At 36.7% G+C, this 21988-nt stretch overlaps 1 protein-coding gene across 2 annotated transcripts in view; it reads left to right on the forward strand.

Moving 5' to 3' along the window:
* LOC140150921 (uncharacterized) overlaps nt 1-21988 on the forward strand; it is a 149158-nt gene that overhangs the window by 28435 nt on the left and 98735 nt on the right. Inside the window, exons 7-11 of one of the 2 annotated variants that reach the window (XM_072173074.1) lie at nt 1807-2030; nt 2204-2327; nt 6638-6891; nt 14520-14661; nt 20465-20518. In XM_072173074.1, coding sequence (XP_072029175.1) covers nt 1807-2030; nt 2204-2327; nt 6638-6891; nt 14520-14661; nt 20465-20518 — 798 coding nt within the window. The remainder of the gene's footprint in view (nt 1-1806; nt 2031-2203; nt 2328-6637; nt 6892-14519; nt 14662-20464; nt 20519-21988) is intronic. The other variant, XM_072173075.1, reaches the window with a different exon arrangement.

The following is a 21988-nucleotide window of genomic DNA, read 5'->3' on the forward strand; positions in this document are numbered from 1 at the left end:
TATGTAGGTGGGATGAAAAGCCGACGAACAATTGTATACGAAGAATGTCCTTCTCATATCAAATAATTTTGATCTTTTGAAATTCGCAATGAACTACACATTTTATGGCAAATGATTAAAAATTGATATTTTTGATATTTAACAGTACTCGAAGTGAACTTTATAAATCTGATGATTTATACTTCAAGTGTATGTAGGTGGGATGAAAAGCCGACGAACAATTGAACATTTTGACCTATCGTATTGAAGATATGGATTCTTTTCCCAAAACACCAGGAAAAATTTAGGTCTTTTTAAGAATATATCATTAGATTTATAAAATTTACTTTGAGGACTGTTATATATCAAAAATGTGATAATTTGTCAGGCGGCATAGGAAGCGCAACACGTGACGTACGAGGCTGGCGAAGATACAGGGCTGACAGCCCCATTCAAAATACACGGTTAGCAATATTACAAATGGAATATTAACATACTTGCAGTGTGGTAAATTGTCATACCCCGACGGTTTTAGAGTAAGATAATTTTGATTTGACATCACATAACAAATTTAGAATTGTTTGTGAAGATTTCATGATTACGTGTTAATCCAATGGCGACCTCAAAATTGGCGATATCGCTTCCATCACCGCCTGAATTTGTCATAAAATTTGTATTATATCGTGAATTTCAAAAAATGAAAATTATTTGATATCAGAAAGACATTCTTCGTAATCAGAATGCAATTTGATATGTCTGATGTGCTCTCATGTCCCACAAAAAATACTGTCAAAACGCTTATTCCAGATCCCTTAAAACAATAATTGCAAATTTCTTTACCCTCCCATGTGCCAAGAGGAAAATAATAAATATAAAAGAAAATTATTTCTTATTTTGTTTGAAGCCCAGAGTTATTACTCACGACCTGATTTTTCGCCATATTGGCTGATGACTTGATCACAGGTGTTTGGTATGATCTGGTCCACTGCGTTTCCCGCGGAGGTTTGATACACTCTTCACTCCTAGGGTTGAAGACAATACGTGATTGAGACAATTAGGCCCGTTGTCGCGGTTGATTGTTTTACGATAAACGAACAACTTCGCAGATCAAACAAAATAAGAAATAGTATGATCTACAATCCTACTGATGCATCTGTTTACGGATAAAAGAAAAAAATTGTCCCAAAAGGAGCTAAAACCAATGGCAGTTATTCTAAAGGATCGAGCTTAATCCAATGGCAGTCATTTTAAACTTTGAATTGGAGATTTTTAGGGACAGAATGATGTTGAAAATAATTCTAAAAAATAAGGTAGAGTTACAAACGTATACTTTGCAATCGTTAAATGCCATTTTTGTAATATACCGGGAAAATGTGACACAAGGCAGCTATTGGATTTAGCGCCTTTTGGAAACAAACTCTGCATAATAGTTTTTCGGTGATGTTTTAGAATGCAATCATTTGCGGGTGGTATCCACAAGGTCTCAGGAGCCCCCCCCCCCAAAAAAATACTTTTTTCATTACCAGTTTATTAATAACAATGTATCTATTTTAGCTCCAGTGTTTAGTGCTATGCGGCTTTGCAATAATTACGAACACTGAACACTGGATTGGCAGACCCAAAGGAGGGGCAAGCGATTATTAGCAGGCCGAGAAGAAAAGAAACAATGTTTGGCATGTCGAAAATGTGGCAAGTGATTTTTGGCACACATTTATAGGGCACATTTTACATTAAACGCTCTAAAAAGGATTAGTGAAGCAACGTTAAAATTGATAATGCAAAAATTCCTGCACAATACGTTCGTGTTATATAATGTTTTTTATACAGAACCTACAACGCCGTCTACCTGTTACGACGATATCAGAGAGATTCCACACCTGATCAGCAACCTGGATGATGTCACTCCTGATGAGGATGGCAAAATGTGTTTCTATATAAATGGTGATGTAACATTAAGTGACATAGTCGTGGACGGCCCATATACACAAGACGATGATATGTGGAATCTTATTGTGACAGATTACAACAATATGACCTTTCCTTTCACGGAGGTATGTTGATTATAATGTTGGTTAAGATGGACGTAAAAAGTAATATAAATTTCAAAGAATACATTTATATTTTTTTAATCACATTAAAGATGCGGATAATTGACTGAAAATCAGTTTTGATTTGCATGGCAATAATTGGTTTTTTTTATGTTGTTCTTTCAATTCCTTTCAAGCCAATGTCTCAACTTAGACAAATCCTTAGGGGGAACATGATTAAAAACGTGCGTAAGTTCTGTATCAAATTAATGGAACCATCAACGCTTACAGAGCCTTATTCACTTAAGGTGTATGTATGTGGTAAGTATTCAGAGTTTATGGGACTGAACATTTTAATGTTGACTTTAAATATAGCCTCTGGGACGACTTTTGTCTACTTTTTTGTTTTTAACACTTGTACTATTATAAGAATAAGTAACATTCTGAGAAGCAACATTCTGTTAATATTAAGGACCGTCAGCTGCCAGTGTATACAATTTTAGCCCGTCTGAGACGGGCTTCTTTGTCATTATACTTACCAGTTCCTCCGACGGACCCCATCTAAGATTGCCACTACAGCTAGTAGTGGCAATAATAAGTGTGTTAGTAAATTTTCAAGAAATTGAAAGGCTGTGTATAATATAGTCCTAACCCTCACCCTTTTTTCGGTGCACTTGTTACTAGTTTCGAATCAATTGCAGTTAAAACATATAGATTGGACAACTACCTAATCCACTGTTATCAAAAGCAAGCATTATATTGTACTTATTAACCTTGCACTTCTGCACAGAATATCAAATTGTCTTCATTATGATACATTTCCGCAGTTAGATCTCATTATTCAAATAATGTGTAATTTTTGCACCAATTTTATGAACTTATTAGCATGATTACAGCTGTGTTATGTTCCCTGTTTTTCTTCAAAAAAAGAAATGTGGGTTAGCACTATATTGCCACCGACTTTAAACCTGGGGTCCTGAATTATCTATGAACAACAATTTTCCTACTTCAATTACGACTAGATTCGATTTTATTTTCAAAGAAATATCTATTCCTTTAAAACGCAAAATAGGTACGACTATTTAACACAGTGTAGCGCAATAGGTAGCACTTTTTGGTAGCTACCTGTATTTTTTGCAATGATAAAGGGATTTCTTTTTGGATATACTAGTACGTCAAGACGTACAATGGGGTTAAGGGGGTTAATCGCTTAAAGTGACACTCCGTTTTGGGCTTGAAGGGGTAATCAAATGATTTTTTTTTAAACTTTTTTTTTGTATGGAACATGTTTATTGCATTAGTTAAGGAGGGTATTGATTTTTAATTTAATTGTTGTCACTTTTTAGTCGGTATACTGATACTTACTATAAATTTTTTAAAAACACCTTTTTATTAGTTTATTGATTTTTATTTTTTTATTTCACATGATTGCATATATCGCCTCGCTATAAATGAAAAAATATTTTTTTTAGACCAATCAAACCAATATATGGGTGTAGTACGCCCTTAAAACGCAAAATAGGTACGACTATTTAACACAGTGTAGCGCAATAGGTAGCATTTTGGTAGCTACCTGTATTTGCAATGATAAAGGGTTTGAATATACTAGTACGTCAAGACGTACAATGGGGTTAAGGGGTTAATCGCTTAAATTGAGGGGGGTAATCAAATGATTTTTTTAAACTTTTTTTTTGTATACATTAGTTAAGGAGGGTATTGATTTTTAGACTGAATTTTTGTCACTTTTAGTCATTGATAGCCCTTTAGCATTAAACATATTACGGGTAGTCAGGGTGGATTAAGGCTACATGCTCTTTTTGGTTGCAATTTTTGGCGGGAAATAATCCCGCCAAAACATTTAAGTAATCTTTTCCCACAACTAAATATCATAGTCAGGAAATTAATGATGCATCTGGTAGCTTAGATCATAACTTTCATTATACTTAGTTGCAATTATCCCAGAAAATTCTTGATTTTGCATTTTTACAGAGTCTTGAATTGTCGATGAATTGTCGATTTGATCAAAAACATCACTCGGTGTATTTTGAAACTCGAGGCATTAACTCTTCTCAAATTAGCCCCAAATCATAATTTATTATATGCACGTGTAGCAAACACCAATGGGAATAATTGGACGTTGTTTGCGGAGCCTAAATTTGGTTTGATTTTATTTCACAATAATTCTAAGGTGAGAATTTTGACCCGACATTTTCTTTTTGGATTTCCAATTTAAATTCATTGATATGTGATATTTTGAATAAATAAAGAGTACGCTTACCTTTCTGCAACACTTCCCGGTATCATTAAACATCTGCCGATAACCAACATTTTAGCTGAAAACAGTCCCTTCCTATCATTTTTGAACAAAATATGGTTTAAAAGTGCGTACACTACGCGTATATAATGGCACAGCGAGGTAATGAAGAGAGCTATTTACGGTGGGGTATGTATTGTAAGCTATTAGGGTAGGCCTATAGTATATCTTCCCGCAAGTGACAAGATGTGTCAAGCAAGTGCATACATAAGAACGGTGTATTCAAACGGTATTGTCTGGATCATTGAGTATCGATTGCGCACGTATACAGTAACACGGATGTGTGTGGTCCTCCCCAGGTTTTGACATGAATTACAAATGACGTCGTGAGTGACCCAGCGTTTTCATTTTATTATTACACAATTTATCGTTGTTTATCACGAGTCCTAAGAGTCGTACCAGTTCAATTCATCAAAATTAATTTGTATTTAATGAAAAACAAACAGACAAGTAGAGTCATATGTCTTTCTATGACTGTATTCCTACCAAAATCTGAGTTTCAATACACTAGAAACGTGTTGATATGTATATCTTTGAAAATCGCCGAATGTTAACCACAGTCACCGTGGCACAGTAGGCATCTTTAGCATTCATAGTGCAATTAGCAGTGGTTCGAACCCTGGTGAAAATTTTAGTATTTTTTATTCTTTTTACTAATGCGCTGTGCCGTTTTTCAAACACGCCCCTGAATGAAATTGATGGGCAAGTACCCTTAACGGTGTCATGGTGGATTAAGGAGAGGTAACTCTTAAAGGGACACTCCATTTAGAGCTTAAAGGGGTAATCAGGTATTATTTTTAACATTGTTTTTACAAATGTAATTAAAGGGGTATTCCTTCTTTTTTTGTCGGTACACTGATAGCCCTTTTAGCATTAAACATAATACGGGGTGTCAGGATGGATTGAGGGTGTCATGGTGGGTTAAGGGGTGTTAGGATGGAGGTCACATGTATAGATATTCGTGTTTGCTCAAACAAAGCTGTGCCATCAAGTTCTTATCTATGCCCGTGCAAAGGAGCATAGATATTTACCTATACCTGAGCAACGGCGCATAACTATTATTTATTGTATTTAGTATTATCATTCTTCTCCTTTTATCTCTCTTTCATCTTTTCCTCTTCTTTGCACATGACCCCTTAGAATATTTTGGGGTAGCATCGACCTCAGAGGTCAAAGGTCATGGAGTACCGTAAAACCTCGTCTATAAGCATATCGAGTGCTTTTGATGAAAGCTAAATTAATCCAGACGCCATCCATCGACAAAATTATAATATTATGGAGTTTGAGCAAGTTAATATACAAACAAGTACTATTGTAAGACCAATCTATCGTATTGGCATATTTACAGCTGACTAGTTTTAATTTAGCTTTCATAAAAGTCACACTATATGCTTGTAGAAGAGGTTTTACGGTATATGTGTAAAATGTCACACTGCTCTAGCTCAAGAACTACGGCGCCCTCGGGGTTCATACTTAGCACAATAATGACCCACGACCCCTAAATACTGCTGTATAGAGGTCAAAGTTCATGGGCTACAGGGAGCAATATGTCAAGTGAAGACCTGAGCGCAAGAAGGCCGTAAGTCCACTTGGCCCCTCAACATGTATACACTAAAGTTGCGTATAGGTTCGTATAGGTTGGTAATGTCAGGGGCCAAAACAAATATTTCACAACATTTCATGATGTTTTTACCATGGAACATGTATTAAACATTATAAAAACCCTAAGAAACTATACGTAACTTTAGTGTATACATGTTGAGGGGCCAAGTGGACTTACGGCTCATGTCGTCACTTGACATTATGTACATGCCTTCTCGCACATTTTACCCCGGAATGTATCGACCTTGATACCAAAACGTGGCAAATGTCATGAGCAGCATTGTATATGGTCTTCATATTTTCATTGGCCCTTCCAGTTACATGCAAATTAGCTAAGTAGCTTGACATGTGATCCAAAGTGTATCGATCGAGCAACATTGTTTATAATCTTTATTTTTTCATTGGACGCTTCTGTTTTGAAATATCTTTTAGCATGAGATATAATATTATATTCAATGAAAGCTGTACAAGGGCTTCCACGTGGTGGCGGCTTTTTTGTTGTTGATGTTGTTATTGGGTTGTTGTTTTTTTGTATGTTTGTTTTGGTTTTCATTTTTGTTTTGTTTTGTTGTTTTGGTTTTTTTAGGTGCTATAAACATGAGATGTCTATCAAATGAAACATAACACGTTCTTCTTCATTGTGGTCACCATTTTTGGATCATCTAGTTTCACATGGTTGTAATAATAGTTATTATTTTCTTGAAATAAATTGCAGATGTCGTGCCTTGTCTTGATGCGTCGGGATCTGTCGAATATCAGGAGACTAATGGTGAGCCGATAGGAATCCCGGGAACATTTACTGCGGATTATACAAACAACATTATGGGAGCTATCGAATTGACGACAAGTTTTGGTCAAGGGGGAATTATATTAATGGACTGTGAGATGTACTCCCCGCAAATGGATCCTGACGATATATTTGAGTGTGTGATTGAGTACGCTAATGCAGATCCATACATGAGAGAAGCGGTAATTATTATTGATTTTATAATTTGGCGACAATAAAATAGTATAAATAAAGTCTAAATAGTATTTTAGCTATAACACAGTTAAACTGAGAGAAAGGTCGCTTTTTGTGGTTTTTCATTAAGGTTATGAACGTCGAACCGATGTATCGATTATCAAACGTCTTTGGAAGATATAGTCGCTTTCCAAATTAGAATGCGTTCAACCAATGGGCAACTAATTTCGTCAAATAAACTATAGTCAATGAGAAAATTGTTAAGTTAAAGCATCTCGGGGGTGTGGCGGTGGGACAGTAATACGTTTGCGAAGATCTTGGATTTTGCCACAAAGGAAAAAAATCAAATGGTGTGAGGTCTGGTGATCGTGCAGGCCACTCCACAGCATGAGCCATCCCAACCACTCTGTTTACTATCCGTGAACAGAGTGCAAAACGGGTACTTTTATTCAAAAGGGCATATCTTCAAAAGTTGTGAGCCGATTGAAATATATGTTTTGGTTTATTAAAGCTAACGATTAAAGGTTTCTTTACCTACCAAAATATATTTAATCAACTTTTCAAAAATAGGACAAAAAGAGGGCGCAATAAGGGGCCTTTTTTTTTGGGGGGGGGCATTCTGTATAATAATAAATCTTGACATTTATACACATACATCAAATCGTCTATACGATTCCTACGCTTTACATTTATTCCACTGTCGTTATGATATATCAGCTGCCATATAAAACCGACATGCTCATACCTTTGGGCAGCATGCAGTGGCAATCAGTAAACAATATTCATAACAGCTCCCCATTTCACCATTGGGTGCTGGAACTCCCGTCCTGGGTGTGTCGCAATGTCCCTACCGCTGCGCCACCCTCCATGCGCTAGTAACGTGCACTTTGGTAAATTGCAAAAATTTAAACTTTCCAAGTTTATAAGAGCATAACAAGACTTCCCGTCGATAGAATATTTTCATTTAAGCCTTTCATAACATATTAAAAGGCCAGAGACCTCTGCTGTATAATAAACTTGCCAGGTAAGTTTTGAGCACTTGGGGCTACTTGGGATCTTTTCCGGGGGGACACGCCTGTATGGGGCGAGAGCCCAAATCCACCAAACAAAAATGGGGGTAGGTGTGGGTGGTGCGACGCACCCCCATCGAAAAAATAAAACACAAAGGAAATAAGTTTAAATTTTGCAATACAGTGACCCAAGAGGAAAACTTGTAAACTGGGTCATTTATTTTTCAAAGAAATTGCGCGCTCCACAAAAAAAAATGGCTTTTTTTATAAATAATTTGGTCTTAATGGAAATTAATTCCTGGCTAAAGTGCACGAGAAGCACGCTAAAAATGTCCAATTTCAGACAATTTTTGCCCCAAATAAAGATAAATTTTACGTAAAGACCAGGGCAAACCTTTGCAATGTTACCATATTTGGTTCCAAAACATGGTGTTTTGGGGAACATACATTAGGCAATTTTTTAATGGTATAAATCCGTCCCTAAGTTTGAAATAGCTCAATGGTAAATAACTAAATCGGACAATTGTGTGTCGATACTAACAATTTTCGGTTGTGGCATGCAATACAAGAAAGATGTTGTACACAGCCTTCTTGACCACCTTTTCCGATTTTTCTTTTTTGGGTTGGCCCTTTTATTGTTTTATTTTTATTAGTCAATATACTGCTCCTATAGCTGCTTTTGTGTAATTAGCATTTCAAAAGATTTCTATTTCTTTGTCTTCAAGAAGTCAAGTATATTGTCGAGTATATTGATAATAATCGTATCGAACTACATATCGTGTGGTTCCCTGTTTCTCGTTCCTTCCCCTCCCCCCCCCTCTTTTTCTCTCTCTCTCTCTCCCACCTTTCTTTTTTTCCTGCACTAGGGGCAGGGTCCCAAATAGCCATTTTTTGCCCGCAGGCTTACTGATATTAATCGTATGGTATTACATATAGTATGGATTTCACCCGGCCCGTAATCAAGAAAGTTAGAGACAAAAATATTCTCACACACACCCGGGACATGGTACTTTTGACCCCCATAATGGGGTCATTTTTGGAGGTCCCCACTTTTTAAAAACTCTCTAACCACCATACCATAACACCCTATACCCACTCTCTCTCTCTCTCTCTCTCTCTGCACGTAAAACGACGAGATACGTGGGGACCTCCTACTATAATAGTCCACACTCTTTAAAACCGCATTTTCTCACTTTTCGGGCATACCGTAAATGTGGGGACTTGGTCACGTAGTGGATTTCTATGTAAGTTTTATCATTGTTTTCTTGCCATTTTGCATCAACAAGAAGGTAGAGAATTCTGCAGCCTGGCAGGTCTTACTGTGTAACCATCATAGGCCCATGCTTCAGTAATTATTGACTTATATTGATTTCTACACTTGAGAATCCTTGGATATTCAACATAATGATTTTCTACCACTTGACTATTTGGTTGCTTTTGTACACTGCTGATCACCATCAATTCAGCAATGTTATTGAACCAGCCAGTTTACTTTCATCATCATGCAGATCTAAGTCTACATATTCACAACCAATTTCATACTACAGCAATTCAGTTTCTACATTTCAAGTCAATTTATTAGAATGTGGTGATATCCATCCTCACCCTGGTCCAACCAGTCACAATTCTACATGATGCAGTCATGTCTACAGTAGAATTCATCTAGACCTTTGCAGGACTTAAACCCCATTAAAAGCTATTAAACCAAGATAACACTCATTAAAGCAGCTCAACTGATTAAATCAGATCTTCTCTGGTTGTGCACAAGTGTCTGTTTTCATGTGCGACATCGCAATAAAGCTGGTATAATAGCTTCAGTTGGGTAACCGATTATAAAGGAAACGAAAGGAAACAATGGTATGTGTACCTTTGTTCACGAAATGAGACAATGATCTGCTTTTTGTCAACCAGCATTCTGCAAAATGAGCAACATAATGATTGTTGACTTAACACGGTTTGGAAATAATTTCTTCATATTTTTGGTGTTATCTGTCGTTTACATATCCTTCCTAAAACACAAACGTGCGACCCTCTCCAAACATCTAAATTAGCTAAAAATTTAGGACATGTTACAAAACTATATTTTCTAGAACCTATTTAGAATAGTTTAAATGTAGCTTGTACCGTTTTTTTGTGGCATCCTTCAGAACGGAGCGGTCCGTTACCAATATAGCTCAATATTTTCGGTCAAATCTCCATTCAATTAACACGGGGAGTTGGCTAGCTATGAGCTAGCTATGCTTTGCCCTCACTCATATTTTACAAAAGTGCGACCATTTCTGAACATCTAACCTAGCTGTAATTTTAGGTCATGTTAGAGAAATATATTTGCTAGAAGTTTGGAGAATAAATTAAATATTGGCTGGTTATTTTTCACACAGTGATGTTAACTAGGCAAGTGTCCATTCTTCCAACATACATCATTTGTAGAGGTCACGCGTCAATGGTGAGAGCACTGTGTATTGTGTATAGGAAAACGGACAGTAACTGCAGTATGACTGAAACCACTGATATTAAAGAAGTTATTAAATTGAAAGGGCTAAAGATCTTGTCCTTGAATATTAACTCTCTGTTTGCAAAGATAGATGATTTAAAATTAATGATTCAAGAATGCAAACCTGATATTATAGCTCTTATGGAGACCAAAATTAACTACACAATATGTTCATCTGAATTATCCATCATGGGTTACGATTTCCATCGAAGGGACAGAACACGCGATGGCGGGGGTGTTGCAGTTTACATAAACAGCCAGCTTCCATACACCATGCTTGAACCCGATTTACCACCATCATCCGAGACTCTGTTTATAAAGCTTTCATTACCAAATACAAGACCGATTTTAATTGGAGTGATCTACCGTTCGCAAATTGAAACAGATTTTTGTGAGACTTTTAGTTCAATATTACATGAATTATTAGAACCATTGAACAAGGGAAGAAATCCATGTGAAATTATATGTGTAGGGGACTTTAATCATGATCAGTTTGAAACCAATAATGCTAATTGGAGAGAATTTGGAAAAACAATGAGTAATTTTAGGATGCAGCAAATTATAACAAAAGCTACTCGTGTCACAAGTAATAGCTCAACTTGTATTGACCATGTTTGGACAAATAGACCACACATGTATATTAACAATGGGGTGATCAGTTGTGCGTACAGTGATCATAGATATATTTATACCAGCAGAAAAGGCATAAGAACAAAATGGGATCCAAAATCATTGAAGCCCGCTCTTTTCGTCAGTTTGACGAGAACTCATTTGTCGATGATCTTTCCAATATTAATTGGGATGAAGTTTACAGTGCCAGCTCACCTGATCATGGATGGGATTTGTTCTTAAAGCTTTTTTTTGCCATTTTGCGATAAACATGTTCCAACAAAAAAGATCAAAGTCTCAAATCAACAGCCTAGGTGGATCACTGATGAATATCTTGATTTGCGACGTCAGAGCCAAAAGTCCCGTGAAATTGCAGAAAAGACCAAATTAAATGCAGACTGGGTCAAATCAAAACTATTGCGAAATAGAGTCAATAACTTGCGCAATAAGTTAAAGGCCAAAGATCAATGAAAACAAAAGTGATCCTCGTAGATTGTGGCAGACTTTGAAATCTGTTTTACCTGGCAAAAGTCATAGTGATATTACATCTTTGAAAAGTGAAAATGGCATAGTAAATGACAAGCTTATGATTGCAAACACTTTAAATAATTTTTTCTCCACTGTAGGAGAAATTCTCGCCAAAAAGTTTGGTTCATCAAATGATTTTCAACAATCTGATACATGTTCTAGTAATTTCAAATTTATCAAAATTACAAATGATCAGGTTTTTAAATCTCTTCAAACTTTAGATGACAGGAAGGTGACTGGTTTAGATGGTGTGAGTAGTCGTCTGTTAAAAGCAGGGGCTGGTCCCCTGACACCTCCTTTGACCCACTTGATTAACTTTAGTCTTTCTATGGGACAGGTTCCACAACCTTGGAAAACGAGTAGAGTTACTCCTCTTTTTAAAGAGGGTTCTAGATCTGAGGTAAATAACTACCGCCCAATATCCGTCCTTCCTGTTGTCATGAAGATTTTTGAAAGACTGATCCATAATCAACTTTATTCTTACTTGAGTAAAAACAACCTTCTTTCTTCAAACCAATCTGGCTTCAGACCCAAACATTCCACACTCACCACCTTAGTTGAGGTTTCTGACTACATCCTTACAAACATGGATGCCGGTTATCTTGTAGGAGGCATTTTTATTGATCTCAAGAAGGCCTTAGACACAGTCAGCCATTCTATTCTGCTTCACAAACTCAAATCTTTTGGAATTGCAGGTCTGGAGCTGGATTGGATTAGTTCATATTTGTATGATAGGAAGCAAGCCACTAAAGTTGGAAATGTTGTTTCTGAATTTGAAATAGTCCAGTATGGGGTGCCTCAAGGATCAATACTTGGCCCTCTCCTTTTCACAATGTACATAAATGATCTCCCCCTGGTTGTTTCTAAAGAAACAAAAATCAACCTTTATGCTGATGACACTGCCATATTTTTCGCTTCCAAAGATGTTCACAACATTAATGATCATCTCAATTCTGACCTTTCTCAAATTGCATTGTGGATGGAAAGAAATAAACTCACTCTTAATGCAAAAAGACCAACGCCATGCTCTTTTGCTCAAGTCGTAATATTAGTAAATCTGATGATCTTAGTTTATTTTTGAATAATAATGTCTTGGAAACTGTAAATTCATGTAAATACTTAGGCCTCACTCTGGATCAAAAAATGTGCTGGGAGCCTCACATAAATCAAATTTGTTGTAATGTTTCAAAATATATTGGTCTTCTATATAGAATTAGAGAGTGGCTATCAGCTGACAATTTAAATACAATTTACAATGCTCTTGTGCTTCCCAGACTCAGTTATTGTGACATTGTATGGAGTAACTGCAATTATACTCTCCAGAACAGGATAGAACGTCTTCAGAATCGGGCTGGGAGAGCTATCCTCAGGGTCCCTGTTCGCACACCTTCTTCATTTATTAGGGACAGGCTTGGCTGGAAGCTCCTAAGTGATCGTAGACATCATAACTTATGTATCACTGTCTTTAAATGCCTAGCCGGGCTTGTTCCTGAAGGCATAAATGATGTTTTTACTCTTATTAGAGACAATCATGGCCATAATACAAGAGGTAGCTCTCACGGTAATATAGCTCTCAATTTTAAACCCAGAACTGAAGCTGGAAGACGTTCTTTCCTGTTCAGGGGGCCAAAGCATGGAATAATCTGAAATCTGATCTGAAATATCCAATACCAACCAATACTTCCATTTTCAAAAACAGGTTTTTAAGTATGTAATAATATTAGCAATATTTAATAGTGTAATATGACCATTTGTGTAATTAAGTAGCAAACCTTTTAAATAAAATTGTGTGAACATAGCCTTAGGCTTGTATTTGGCCAATGTTGCAATCAAAATTTTTAGTTTTCAAATGTGTATATATAATTGAAATGCTGATGAAATTTCTTACTGTATCAATTTTTAGTGTGTTAAAAATCTTCGATTGTTTTATAATTTGAGAAATATGTTTATTTAATTCAAATACTAAATGATGAATTTTCTTGTTATGTAAATTCTATTGTGTCATAAATCTTAAACTGTGTAAATTATTTAGTTTCCAGAACAATCGGGGTTATGCAACCTTTGCTTAGAGGAGAAAATCGAAATCATCAATAATCAAAACACTTTAAATAAGAAATCTGAACTCATATCGACTTGTCGTCATAGGAGAAAGGTAACAAGCCGTGTAAAAAGAAATAATCAGTTGGGTTGATGATCGCCCGTAGAAAACGGACGTGAAACCCAGGGTACCAACCCATATCATGGAAATGTGTTAAATTTATGTATTTTTGCTCTACCTAGGTATTGAGCACTCTTTCAGCTGTGCATTTAGCTACTATATTATAGTTTCCAGAACATGTATTTTATGCTGTATTTTGGCAAGTATAATGGAAATCTGAAATTTCTTTCTTGAAACAAATTCTTAATTCTGAATTTTATATTTGATAAAAACAATGTGTAGTTAAATTTGATGCGCTGTGTTGGTTATGTATTTTATAATATGTATTTTATAATATGTAAAATATGGGTTAGTTTTCCCATTTTAAATTCAGGATTGTGTATGCTTATATATTTATGTATCCTATGTATTTAAATATTTTGTTTCATTATTTTGATGTATTTTAATGTATATTTTATGTGACCCCTGGGCCTCATGGAAGAACAGAGGATACCTTAAAACATCCACTGAATGAGTAACCCAGGCAAAAGAAGAAATAAAACAAACAAACAAACGTCCCCACATTGTTTGTTTGGTCCCCACTTATACAGTGAAAAGTTCTTTGAGGTCCCCACAATTACGGTATGGCGAGAGCTCCTTTATCCTCTTTTTTCCTTGCACTAGGGGGTGGGGGGCTCAAATAGGCAACTACACTGATTTTGAGTAATGTTTAAAATTAATTTGTGTGTATGATTATCACCTGTCACTTGATAGTCTTGTAACATGTCTTTTAATATGGCTCTGCCCATGGCCACCTGATGTATTGTTTAATTCAATTTAATCAATTCGATATTACAGAATTTTAGCGTCATTCGTGATGATATACAAAGCGACGCCAGCAGTAATGGCAAGGTCGTTCTTGTATTTAGACTCACCAAGGTGTCCGATGCAAAAGGTCAGAACGAGGTAGAGACATACGAATTTATTTTCCGTGGCTGTGGTAAGTTCGACATTGTAGGTTTAGCACTCCCTTGAAGTAAATGCGATGTTTGAAAACATCCAAAATGAGAGAGAGAGAGAGAGAGACAAAACACATACGGACCCCACTGATTTTATCTCACTTTTTTAAAGGAGACACATATCGGCAAGAGATATTTTAAACTTCAAATGGAAGTAGGGGCCCTCGATAGACTGTGGCAGCGAAATAATCGTATGTTCTCTGGTTATCTCGTTCTGGAGTCCAAATAGTGGGGACAGTCCCCACTTCAACGGTTCGGTAGGCCAGAGAGAGAGAGAGAACCCACCGATCCGTTGAAGTGGGGACTCATGTTGGAGTTTTCACCGACATAGTGGGGACACGGGCGAAAAGTGGGGACATTGCGATGACCCCACTTCAACGGTGAGCTTCTTAATTGCATTATAGGAGGGACTGCAATATGGGGACTATAGTAGGGGTCCCCCCTACGACGGTCGTTATCCTGCCAGCGAGTGAGAGAGTATAGATACAATATTTTTAAGATATGACTGTTTAAATAAAATGTGGGGACGAGAATAATTTGACCCCATTATGGGGTCAAAACACACACGGACCCCACTGATTTTATCTCACTTTTTTGAAGGAAACACATATCGGCAAGAGATATTTTAAACTTCAAATGGAAGTAGGGGCCCTCTATAGACTGTAGCAGCGAACTAATCGTATATTCTCTGGTTATCTCGTTCTGGAGTCCAAATAGTGGGGACAGTCCCCACTTCAACGGTTCGTTAGGCCAGAGAGAGAGAGAAGAGAGAGAGAGAGAGCCCACCAATCCGTTGAAGTGGGGACTCATGTAGGAGTTTTCACCTACATAGTGGGGACACGGGCGAATTGACCAAAAGTTGTAATGTGTATCCTCCTTTTGTCCTTTTTCAAATTGACCTCAATTTGGACTATTTATCGCACAGTGTCAACATCCTATATTATAAATATTTTTTCCATAAAGCTCAATACTCCGTTGAAATCAATATTCTATTATTGACACAGATAAAGAAAGTTTACACATGCATTGTGTTATAGGGCTTGCACCTGGAACTTAACTGAATGGGCTAATCGTGTTCCTTTATACCTATAAAGTAGAATTGTAATTCTCAAATTTAAATATTTTACAATTTTTACATTGGATTTCAAAATCTTTACATAAAAAAAGGCAGTAAAAGATATCCACAGCAAGCTGCAAGGCCCCGCTAATTAGTGTACTGCTTTTCGAGTGAGTGTACTGGAAACAAAACCCTGGTTTTACCTGAAAACAAATCGATTTTCTTGTAATAGAAACATCATATGGGGTACTCGAGCATGCACAATTTTCGGCTGAAAAATCATACTAACAAACAAACAAACATCTTGAAATAAGTGACAAGAAAGGAAATGAAAATCATGGATTTTACTGTTGAATCCTATAATAGTGGTCATCTTTGATCAGGAAAGTGTCACTCTATATAAAAAGTTTAAGTAATTTTAATTACCCGTAAAATCACGGCTTGCTGCATTCACGGTTAGACTTTATCAAGCCTGCTACAGTGCATTTATTTTTCAAATGTTGAACAGCTGTTTTTAATAAGAAAAATACTGTTTCAATCACGAAAATTAACCTTCATTTCGCGCCTACGCGTAAGACTTGGCGATAGTCCATTTAGATCATCGTTGTCAAGAGCTGTCAAGCTCGAGGTGATTGACCCCCGATGATTGACAGTTAGGAAAGCGTATTGTTCGCTGTCGTACTGCACGTTAGTAACTATTGGCTACTGATCCAAGCCTGGACTCATACACCTGTTCCGAATTTTGATATGCCATAGGATCATTTCGATCAGTGGTTCGTAACAAAGAAAGCGTGATCCAGTTGACACAGCAACGGTCATATTCTAACGTGCACTACGACAGCGAGTTACGAGTAGCCATGGTAGTGTTATCACCCGTTAGCACCCTATGGCGGCCTCCATACGTGTGTCAAATGTTGTGATTCGCGGCAACTTCTGTACAGCATCCCGTGCAAATTTGGCGAATCCACGTTTCTCTGTCAACCCCCTGCTTTAAATGTGTGTCCTACTCCCGTTTAATGTGCTACTGTCTGTCCAATTAACTTACATACCCAGTTTTTGTTACTTATTTGAAAAAAATATCCACTTTCAAAGAAAGTCATGAAAGAAAAGTGTTAACATTTGCTGAGACCTAACGGGATTTTTGTGTTTCCAAAGGATTGAGTGAGAGTTTACCTGAAATTCTATTGAAATTGGAAGGTTTTTCTAAACACTTAAAAAATAATACGGTAGAAGTTGGGAACCATTATTTTGGAAGGTCTTATTATATGGATTTATAGGTATGGTGATTTTGGATAGTGAATGGATGAATAGTAAATTAATAATACTCCTCACCAAAACATTTGTTTAATATAATTCAGTTCATAAAATGCACACAGTGTTTCTTATTTGAATATAGTGTATTAACTCTGTAATCCCAGCTGTCCGACAGCCAATTACAACAATTTGGCGCGGTATTTGAATCTTCTTCTGTGCATGCTTGTGGCTTGGCCCAATTCTAAAATAAATACAAATTGTATGCCCTATGAATGTTCTGATGTTATTGGTGAGGAGTATAATCCACAACACACTCCAGACGCATAAAGGCCCTGCATGTTTTTATCGATTGGCTCCAAACAAAGGATTTAAACCGGTGTCCTTCACCGCAATCATAGCGCAGTGCAGTCCATTCAATCAAATGTTGTCATCAACCCAGGGGTAGCGCTAGGTCGCTTTTTGGGGTCCCGGACCCACCAAAATAGAGTTCGGACCCCCTGTTTTTAAATTTTCTGCAAGTTCGGGGGTCCCTGCAGACCCCCAGTTTTTCAATCTAGCGCTATTGCAGACTTACTATTTATGCTGCATTTGTGCAACTCGGACTCACCAAACTCTACTCCGAACCCCCCACTTTTTAATTTTCTGCAAGTTCGGGGGTCCCTGCGGACACAGGAGTGTTTAGTTCTAGCGCTACCCCTGCATCAACCTATTTGATCGTCGTGCATTTTGTTATGTGTGTGAGACGAACTGTCGAGATAGATTGGAATCGTGCTTTTGTTGAATGCATTTGAGTAGTCGGCCATATTTACGATACGATATAGTAAATTGCCCAATCATTTGTTATAATGCACCAACTGTGACCAGGGGCGTAGCAAGAACCTCGTGGGCCCATGGACAAGGAGCAGTGCGGGCCCTTGTATTATCTCCTTTATTAACCATATCTTTAACCCATATAATAATAACTAATAATACTATTATGTTGTCGTCAAATATGCTTTTCAAAATGCCCACTGTTTCAAAGCTGAAACTTTATTTTATTTGTTTTTCTAGTCTCATAAATCTATATTTTCGAAAGTTGTGCATAATTGCATAAATTATATTCTTATAATGTGACCGTCCACGGCGAATGAGCCGTAAATTCCTCCCCGGTCAATTTTGTTTTATTTCGTGTTTAAAAATAAACATCATAAACTTAAAAATGGTATATCATTTGACTTCAAACGATATCCAGAAGCGGGGTTATGGTTTGTTAAACTTTGCTCCTTCAACAAAATTATATAGCTTTTTACGTTTTTACATGTGTCTCTTTTTCCACATTGTTGGCAATAAATATCAAACAGTCATAATTGGCGGTCATTTCAAATCATCCCCAAGTCAACGAGGTTTAAGAAAGTTCTCTCATTGTTAATTGTTGGTTATGCATACCTGTACAAAATACAATGCCTGGTAACCCACCACTTGAACAGGATTTAGCAATATAAGCAAACAAAGACCAGAGCTATTAAAAGTTCTATAGCCATCTAAGGTAGAAGCTTATTATCCACTTCAACAATAGGATTATTGATTAGATTTTGACAATCGAAATGAGACGGATGTCGGGCCAGCTTAAGTTACCGATGAATATGACCTTCGTACACATTTTACACCGTAACTCAGAATACAATTTAGGGAATTTACGGCTCATTTGTGCTGCCGGGTCACATATATACTTACAAAAAGCTATAGTCGACTCTAAAGTATCATGTGGCAGCATTAAAATGTTGGTGGTCAGGAGACGAGCATATTTTGTTCCGGTTTTACTTGGAATAATTTTTGTTATTTATGTCCGACTTTTTTGGGCCCAACTCACGATGTTTTAAGTGCTAAAAAGGAAGATGAACAAGGCAATTATTGCTTTAATATTTCTTCTATTAAGATTTTTCGGGAGGTGGGGACGTCCCCAATGGAAAAAATTAGGTGGTGAATAAGACAATTTACTAAATCGTTTTTTCATTAATTATTATTTTGTACATGCATGGAATAATTTTCATAAATATTCCGACATAGGGGCCCCTTGCTTCTGTAATATCACAAAGATGGAAGTGTTTAATTTGAAGAGTATCATTTTGACGAATTTGATTGAACCTCAATTACCTTATGGCGAATTTTATAGGGGGCCCCCACCAAGATCTGGTACTATGACAAACCCAACCACTTTTGTGCTTAGTTTTGTTAATTAAGTAGTCAATATAATTGAGAATACACTACACTTAATTAGAGTTACATGTTTTGTTTTTTCTTTCTCTTTTCCCCTTATTTCATTTTCGGTTTTGCTCGGGGTCCCAAAAACCTCGGGGCCCATGGACTTCGTCCACCTTGTCCTCCCGCTTGCTACGCACCTGACTGTGACACCTTTTGAGTTAATGAGCGTGTTTATAGTGGGAGCAGATGTGCGGTACATTGCGGTATAATTTCGATCCGGTCAGAAATTATCCGGATACTTGCCCACTATAAACACTAGCAGTATGTATGTGCGGTACATCGATATCCTTCTCAACCGAAGGATATTGTCACGAGATATTTGCACTATAAACACACCAGTATAAATTGTGTGCGATATTACCGGAAGTGGGAGCTTCTTCATGATGCATAGGATGCGCGCAGGACATTCGGAACGATTTTCACCCCGAAGAGTTATCAAAACAGAAGCTACATGATCGCCGCCATGATCATACTGTTGAATTGGCTGTTTATAACTCGCGCCACAATATTTACACATTCCCCGTGTGACCTCGGGGTCATTGCAAATGTACGATAATGTAAGTTGGTATATAATTTGTGCGGTAACTGTGTCTCACTATAAACAGCAAGAGTATCGGTACATATACAAGGATTATCGTATACGGTATACTCAAAATGCGGTATATTTACTATAAACACGCTGTAAGTTCAAACACACCTTACTGTAAATAGATTATCCCATCAAAAGTTTCGAGTCATTAGGAATATTCGCCTGGACCCAAATATCTTGCTGTAAATCGGTCAAATCTGAATAAAAGTAGACAAGGAAAATTATTTTGCATCGCTTTACTAAAAATTTCTGTTAAGTCTGACAGTGTTTAGCAACTTTTCTTTCATGACTTTTTTTGCCAAAGTGAAAACTTTTCGAAATAAATCATAAAAACCGGGTTAACTGGACAGACAGTAGGTAACAATTTTATCCGTAAAATAAGTGCAAAGGCTGGATCTACGATTAGAGTTTGGTGTAAAGACGCGCAATTTTTTTTATGACGGATGAACAATCATAAGGCGATATAGAACTGCATCCATAACTTAACTGTGAAGTGCTATAAATAGTGCATTCGATTTTAAAACTTATTCCCAAATCAAAATCGTGTGCATTATACGCCTTTTTTTTATTATTTGCGTGGTTCAAATAATGATTAATATACATAAAATCACTGACGTATTCTTGATCGTTTCTTTATTTTTAGCAGGGATAGTTGAAAGTACCACAACCCATCCGATGACGCCGTCGACAACAGCGGGTCAGTACAAAATAAAAATGCTTTTGTGCATGCGAGATGATGTGTAATCTGTCACGTTTTCATGTATCAAAAAAAATTGAGATGGAAACCTCAAAGTCCCTCACATAACAAAATAGGTTGCAGCGACAGCGACTCACTTCGCCTGATAATGTCGTATAGTCATGAGTAACAAGTTGATAACCTAGGTATCAAATTTGGACCTACTAACAGTGGCGTAGATTTCTTGTATATAGACATTGGGGGGATGGGGTTGGAAACAAATCTTGAGGTATAGTGAATCGAGCCTTTTGGCGAAGTTAATGGTACAAATGCGCGCAAACCTTTTGCCATATTGAACCAAAATTGATTTTCAAAATTGAGATGGCCAAATATAAAGTTAATTTGGTCAGAAACCAACATATAGTGTGTATGGATCTACCCCTGCAAAATATTGGGAGTATTAATCCCCTCCCACCCCCACCCCCTAGATCTACGCCTATACCTACTGAATTAATGCAAGTGGGTTATCAAGCGTTATTTTGAGTCTATGACCCTAAAATTGATCGCCAAAATGACTCCATAGGGGTCAAGAAGTAGTGCTCCTATTTCACTCAAATCAATTTATCCGTATGTAAGTCATGCACTCGAAATATAAAAAAAAACAGTACTCAATGTTGAGTGAAAAGGGAACGTAGCAACAAAATACGTCAAATGGATCAAAGTGTTTGTGTAGCTTAATCAAGCAATCATAAAAGATAAGGTTCAGCAGGTGCCATGTATATTTACTAACATTCAACTGATAAACCCATTTGACGGGACAATTTGTCGGCAGTATTCCATAGTGGCGTATAAGTGATCTGGTCATTTCTTGAAAATTGGCACATATGTTTTAAATAATGTTCTCTTTCATCTTTCTAAGTCTCATCAGTCAAAATTAGCTAATTAATTAGTAATCAATTAATTAAATGTGGCGTATTGTTACAAAGTGAAATCTTGTGTTTTCCATAGTGGCGTATCGACTATACGCCACTTTTTATTTTCCACGAGACTTACCGGGTGAATAAGCAATAAAAATAAATAAATGTCCAAAACTAACGTTTTATCAAATTGTATGTTGTTGGCATACGTATCTAACAGTTGTGAAGTGAAATTTTGATTTTGATGTTTTTAATTAAATACGACGATTTTTTACCAATTTTTTTTCAAAAAATCCCAATTTGGCCATAAATTGACTTATGTCCTGATTGAAATGTAAAAAAACAGCTTTTTATAGTGTGTATAGCTTTGTGCATGCCAAACATCAGGGGAAACAAAATTTGAAAAAGTGCGAAAAACTTGCAAAACAAATGCTTTAAAATCCAAAATGGCAGCCGCTATCATGGCAACCAGCGATGACGCGACGTTGAAAATACCTCAACAATTATTTCTTTTATTCATATATAAATTGACCAAAAATGGATGTCCTAGCATATGTAGTTTAGAAAATCACCT

Source organism: Amphiura filiformis, chromosome 4 (genome assembly GCF_039555335.1).
Source record: "Amphiura filiformis chromosome 4, Afil_fr2py, whole genome shotgun sequence".
Taxonomy (NCBI): domain Eukaryota; kingdom Metazoa; phylum Echinodermata; class Ophiuroidea; order Amphilepidida; family Amphiuridae; genus Amphiura; species Amphiura filiformis.